This window comes from Nematolebias whitei, chromosome 21, assembly GCF_014905685.2.
Source record: "Nematolebias whitei isolate Nwh7 chromosome 21, NemWhi1, whole genome shotgun sequence".
NCBI lineage: Eukaryota > Metazoa > Chordata > Actinopteri > Cyprinodontiformes > Rivulidae > Nematolebias > Nematolebias whitei.
In genome coordinates, this window is record NC_056518.1 from 28,806,700 (window position 1) to 28,813,407 (window position 6,708).

The following is a 6,708-nucleotide window of genomic DNA, read 5'->3' on the forward strand; positions in this document are numbered from 1 at the left end:
TTTTAGCTTGTGTTCTGATAGTTTTAGCTTGTATCTTGCTTATTTTAGCTTGTGTTCTGCTCGTTTTAGCTTGTGTTCTTATTGTTTTAGCTTGTATCTTGATTATTTTTTCTTATGTTCTTAAAGTTTTAGCTTGTGTCCTGCTTATTTTTGCTTGTGCTCTGATAGTTTTAACAGTATTTCAGTTTTAGCTTCTTCAGCTCTCAACATTCACTCAACATTTTTTCTGAAAATGCTAATTAGACTATGCTTTTTGTATTTTTTCTTCTGATGTAAATGCGAATAAAAGTGAAAAATAATAAACAAATGTAGTTTCAGGTTTTTAACACATTTGTTTGTTTTTATTTAATACAAAATTCAACAACGCAAATACATAAACTGTATTTAAAAAATCTCAAACACGAATATTTACCACTACATCTGAACTTTAGTTGTATTTACAGCATTTGCACTGAAACTACAAAAGCATTTATTTTACATTTACTGTACAGAGTAAAGAAAAGCTCCGTCTCATCCCTCAGTATGCACAGCATAAATCCATATGTTTCATGTCCATCTTTGTCCAAAATAAAGTTTGTTTCTTCACATTTTAACACAAATTAACTGAAAATTTCACATTTGTTTAAAAACACAGAAGCTGTAAACTTCATCAGCTGACGATGAATCAAAGTTTGGAGAAAAACTCATTAGCGGGGCTGGTTTCTCTCTGCAGGTCCATCAGAGTCATTTTAATGATCCTCCTGTCCGGTTTGGAAATATTCAACTTCAGTTTTAGCAACGACGAAACATGATTTTCTCTGTGGGTTAAAAAAAAGAAGCAAACAAATTAACGTTTTAATCAAGTCTTTCATTAAAGCTGGTCTTCAGAATGAAAATCACGTAAAAAAAGAAAAGAAAAGAAAAATCAAAATCTCATTGTAAAAATGTCTGAAATTTCCCTTTATGTTGTTAGAACTTAAAGGGCTGGTTCAGATTTTTTTTTTAACTGCAGGTTTGTGGAAAAACTTATAAACAATTAAACACTTAATCGGCCATTGCCTCCGATTTCACATTACACCGTTATTTTACACAAAATTCTGAGGTTTCAAGTGCAGATAGCGGCAGCAACTAGCTGTAGCACTTCCAGTGCAGCCTGTGGGTATTTCCTGCAGGAAGTTACAGCAGTTCGTGCAAAGTAGTTCCTTCTTTTAAGTTAGACAAAAATGTTTAAAAATTCCTGCAGGAAATGACCCAAGATTGCACCGGAAAAGCTACAGCTGGCCGCCGCTGCCATTGGCTCTTGTAAACGACCATCAAATTCCAGATGCAAAATTGTGACGGCATTGGAAATGTTTTTTAAAAAGTGTATATTCTAGAGATGAAATTTGGTTGTGGCTCCACTCAAACTAGTTATTAGAAATAGCTAACCTGTTAGCTGTTATCTGCTAGCTGTTTGTTTTTAGCTGTTGGTTGTTAGATGCTCGCAGCTAGCTATTAGCTGTTGTCTGTTTTCTGCTCAGTGCTATCTGTTAGCTGTTTTTCTTTAACTGGAGTCTTTGAAAGAGTTATGTGCAGCAGGTAACATGTTCTCTCTTCAAAATTTAACACAGAGCACCACTTTAATCGTCGTCCCTTTAATGGACGACGCTGAATGAGCTCGTGGGAACAGAACCAAAGAGTTGTTGGTTCTAATTGGACCGCCACTTCTTCCTGTTTACAGAGATTCTGCTAATGTTTTGTTTTTGGTCTGATGAGGCCAAACGTTTGTGGATTTTCGCTCCAAATTGTTTTCTAATTTTAATCCTGGGAGACGAGGAGATTTCCGACAGAGACGCTGTCAGGAAACAAGATGTTTGGATCGGACCGCTTCCTTTGTATACCCTCAAACTAACAGAACTTACCTCCAAGCTTTTCCGGTCCTGATCAGGACCCGAAAATTCCCGTACGACACCAACTTTAACTCAAAACTCAACCCTGTTGGGTTTGATTGAAAGCCCAGAACCCGGCTGGTACCTGAGGTCCGGATGAGCTGATCCCAGTAAAGCGATCTGCATCTGGAGGGCAGGGACGTCCTGGAGCTTCAGGACCTCTGCGATGTTGATCAGGATTTCCTTCAACCAGTCCTCCTTTGATCCCTTTCAGAACAGAACAACCAGGTCAGCTGGAGCTTCCTGGACGTACACAGAACCCAAGGCCCGATCCGGTTCTGATTAACACTTAAAAGTCCCTTTTTGACTTAAAGGGATATTCCAGGCATTGATTGGCAGGGGAGTGGGATTGGTCTGAATTAGTAATCTCACCCATTTGCAGAACAGATCAAACAGACTGTCAGCATGGTTCATCATCGTGGAGAAAGCCTTCAGCTGCTGCTCCCTGTCCTTCAGCTTCTTTTCTCCTCTCAGGAGCCTCCTCACGTATTCCTGAGTCACCTCCTGGTGGAGCTGACCCATCACCTCCTGGAACCGAACCGATCAGCTCATCAGGAGTCAGATTTTACATTAAAGCAGCCGAGGAGTTTGATGTGCTGCTCACCTGCTGACAGGAGGGATGCAGGTCCTGAAAGCCTTGGAGCTCGTTCTCCAAATCGTCCAGCAGCTTCAGGAAGACGTCCTTCTTCAGCCAGCCGCTGGTCCACAGCTTCTGGGAAAGTGGCTGTAATGCAGGTAAGAGAGAAGCAACGAGATTTAGAGCTGTGCTGCAAACATCAGCTAAATCTGCTTAAACTAACAGAAGGTTTAATCCAGAGGCTGAATCATCTCCAACATCTACTGCAGAATGACGACACTGAGAGCTGGAGAACAGTGGCTAAAAACATCAAAAACAAATGTTAAAGTCAAAACGAGCTAAACTGATGCTAAAGCTGGAATTAGCTAAAATTACAAACTGTGTTAAAATGAGCCAAAAGACAAAAGTGGGAGAATAGTCGCTAAAAGTGCATAGTACATGAACAGCAGGTAAAAGTGGCGGATTGGTAGCCAAGATTGTGAATTAGTAGCTTAAAGCTAAAAATGGAAATTGGTAGCTAAAAAGCTTAAAGTAGCAGAATTGTAGGCTAACGCTCAAAATAACAAAATTATAACTTGAAGTGCAAAATAGAAAGATTGAAGCTAAAGGCTAAAAATGTGAAATAGTAGCTAAAAGTTCAAAATAGCAAAATGGTAGATAATACCTAAAATAGTCAAATGGTAACTAAAGGCTAAAAGTAACAGAATTGTACTTGAAAGCTTACAATAACTAAACAGTAGCTAAAAGTGGCAGAATGGTAACTGTAAAGTAGAAGAACAGTAGCTAAAAGCTACAGTCAAATCGTAGCCAAAATTTAAGAGTAGCATAAAGCAGAAACAGCTTGTTTTCTGACGCAGGTTTCAAAGAGAACATTTAAATAAACGTACAAATGTGACGATGCTTCTACCCAGAGTTTTATTTTAAATAAAGTTTTATGTTTTGAAAAGTAAAACATTCACAAACACTAAAAGTCAGAGGAGCCACCTCCTGAACGAGCCGAAGGTTTCGAAACGACAGTGACTGCTGACTCAGAGCTCAGGTCCTTAAATCAAACCCACCTTCAGAACTTTGTGCACCGGGTTCAATAAGAACGTCTGAGCGGATCGCTTCATGTCCATCAGAACCTCCAAACAGGCCTTCTGGACGTCCTCTGGGAACAGATGTCTCCTGCTGTCGAAGAAGTCCCTGCAGACAGGAGACACTGTCAGTCCAATATTCAGACTCTTGCTGTGTGGCGTGTTGGACCAGAACCTCACCTGAACTGCTCCACACAGCTGAGGTTAGCTTTCACCTGGGCCGGGCTCTTGTTCTGCTTCATGACATCGTCCTGAAACGCTCTGAAGCTGCAGGAACGGGACCGTTTTCACGTCAAACTCAGACAATGTTTGTTAAATCGTTAGAATATTTTATGTATTTTTTATACCTCTGCATTAAATCTGTGAGTCCGTGGGTGATGTTCTGGGCTCGGTCCAGACTTCCTGTCACTGTTTGCGCCGCCATCACCATGCCGTTGATGAACTGAACACAGACCGGATCAGGAAATCCAGGTCAGTTTAAAATTTCCTTCAAATCAGACCTTTGGTCACTTTGTAAACATTTTGGGTACGCCGTTTAAAAGCCCAGGGAGCGTTTAGACAATAGGTGCCTTGCTCAGGGACGCTGCAACAAATGGTGGGGAATCTATCCTGTGACCTTCAGGTCTCAGGACGGTTGTCGTACCACTGCACCACAGCTGCCCTCTTCCTCTGAAGTCACCATGTGAGAAAACTCACATGAAACATCTGGGAGTTTGTGTTCCAGACCAGCCTGGGCTTGAACCCTCAGCCTTAGGATGGTGGTTCAGCTCAGTCCTCAGGCTGCAGAACCGAGCAGGTTTGTCTGCACAGCTCCAGCTGTTCAAATGTGAGTTCTGCTGCTTGCAGGAGATTTGTGCTCACGTCATGTCCATGTCCAAAACCGTCACCACGTCTTGAACAGGCCTCAGATTATGTCCTCTTTTTTTAAGCCTTTTTTGAACCCCGAGTCTCATGCAGACAAAGCGCTTCCTCTAAATAAAGAACCACGTTGGTGGATTTATCTCTCAAGGGTCCGGCCCTCAGTTTGATTTGAGTCGGTGTGAAACCATCTGGAAATGACTGAGTTGAGAAATTCCAACAAAATCAGCGCGGCCAGCAATTTTAATGTCACTCCGGATTAAAACAGGATGATCCAAATCTGGCTGCTCAGCAAACACTAAAATGACTACAACGCAGACGATTGTACAGATGTTGAGTAGTAGCCGTGAGTCCTCCCTAACTCGTGCTCTGAGTTCAAGGTGGTGGGTGATACGTTTTCTTGTACCTGGATGATGTCGTAGGCCAGAGGGCTGAAGTATCGGCCGTCGTCCATTGTCGGCTCTGTTCCTTCGACCCATTTCCTCCGTTCTACCTGCAGGACTTGGCTCACGTAGGCCGACAGCTCGCTCTGAACACACAGCAGCAGGGTTTTAATGTGACAGTCATGTTTTGTTCCTTCCCAACACTTAAATCTGTCCAGAACAGATTACAGCCTTCATATAAATAACTCGTCACAGACTTCACCGCTGCTCAACATCTGGAAGATGAGCTCGCGTTAGGGTTCTGTTCTTGCAGGTGAAGTTTGAGTTTAGTGGCAACAATCTGCTCCTTGTTCTGGGTCGAAGTTTGTAAAACGAAATGACAAAAACTAAGATTTTTGTTTGTTTGTTTGTTTTAGACACGCATTCCAGTGGATTCCCAACCCTGGTCCTTGAGGAACACCACCCTGCATGTTTTAGTTGTTTCTCTGCTCCCACACATCTGATACAGTGATTTAATTAGTTCCTGTTCAGCAGAAACCTGTTAATCCCCCTTTAATTCAAATCAGGTGTGTTGGAGCAGAGAAACAACAAAAACGTGCAGGATGGCGTTCCTCAGGGACCATGGTTGGGAACCATTACATTAAGCACTTAACATAGTTTATTCTTGTGTAAAACCAGCGTGCTGTGACAAACTCTACACCTGTGGATTAAACAGAACTCAGAGTGGGCTGCGGTACCTCCTGCTTGTTGAGGTACTGCGCCTCCAGAGGCTCCAGTAGATCTTGGGGCAGCAGGGTCCCCAGCGCCTCAACATCGATTTCACCCACCAGTTCTGGCTTTTTGAGGATTCTGGAACGCAGGACGTGAAAAAATTAATCATGAATAATGAAATATTTGTTACTTTAACATATTAGCATCAGATTCTGGAACTGATCCCTGTTGCCGAACTCTGGCCTGAACTGAACCAGAGCCAAGCTGATGCTCACCCCGGATAGAATTCGTTGACCCATCTCAGGAGGAACGTGCAGTCCTTGTCATCCAGAACAAAGTCTGAGATCTTTCTGAGCCTGGCGCTGAGGTTCTGGTGGTACAGAGAGGCGTAGACCTGACAGATGTTGGATTCTGGGGGGTAGCAGTTCTTCACCACGTGGACCACCTGCAGCAGGTCCTCCTTCAGCTGCCTCCCCATGTTCTGGATGTCCATCTGGATGGAGGACTGATCCGTCGGCCCAGCAGGACCCACTAACGGGTTGTCCATCCGTCCCTCCACCAGGGAGCAGAGGGTTGAGTCGTGGAGCTTCTTCCAGTTGTTGGGTGTTCGACATGTGGTCCACTTCAGGTCCTGCTCCTCCGCCTGGTGGATGGCCTTCACAGCAGAGGTCAAGGCGGTGGTTGGAACCGACACCTCGTTGGAGATCTCTTCAAGGTTCAGAGACAGACTCTGGTTTAAAGTCTGCACCAAAAGCTTTTCCAGAGCTCCACGCTGTGCGGTCAGACGAGCCAGCTCCTCTTCATGGTGATGAAGAGGCTGGTCTTCAGATGTGTCTCCAAACAGAAGGTCTTCTGTGTGGTTCAGCAGGAGGCTCGCCTCGGAGAAATGCTGCTCGTCAAGGAGCTGCTCGAACATGGGGCTGACTGAGGGAGGAAAGGAAGCATGAGAGTTTCAACAAGACTGATCTAAAACTCCCTGAGTTCCTTCAACATCATCATCTATCCATCATCCATCCATCATCCATCTATCTATTACCCGACCAGCCATCAGCCATCCATCCATCCATCCATCCATCCATCCATCCATCCATCCATCCATCCATCCATCCAGCCATCAATCCATCCATCCATCCATCCATCCAGCCATCAATCCATCCATCCAGCCATCAATCCATCCATCCATCCATCCATCCAGC

General features: G+C 43.8%; 1 protein-coding gene across 1 annotated transcript in view; it reads right to left on the bottom strand.

Moving 5' to 3' along the window:
* Positions 1-664: 664 nt before the first annotated feature.
* Positions 665-6,708, bottom strand: part of LOC119427183 (tumor necrosis factor alpha-induced protein 2-like) — a 6,810-nt gene continuing 766 nt past the window's right edge. Inside the window, exons 2-11 of the mRNA XM_037694764.1 lie at positions 5,788-6,436; positions 5,539-5,650; positions 4,825-4,947; positions 3,908-4,002; positions 3,741-3,827; positions 3,543-3,669; positions 2,512-2,631; positions 2,280-2,435; positions 1,993-2,114; positions 665-797 (exon numbers count right to left, since the gene is read on the bottom strand). Coding sequence (XP_037550692.1) covers positions 665-797; positions 1,993-2,114; positions 2,280-2,435; positions 2,512-2,631; positions 3,543-3,669; positions 3,741-3,827; positions 3,908-4,002; positions 4,825-4,947; positions 5,539-5,650; positions 5,788-6,436 — 1,724 coding nt within the window. The remainder of the gene's footprint in view (positions 798-1,992; positions 2,115-2,279; positions 2,436-2,511; positions 2,632-3,542; positions 3,670-3,740; positions 3,828-3,907; positions 4,003-4,824; positions 4,948-5,538; positions 5,651-5,787; positions 6,437-6,708) is intronic.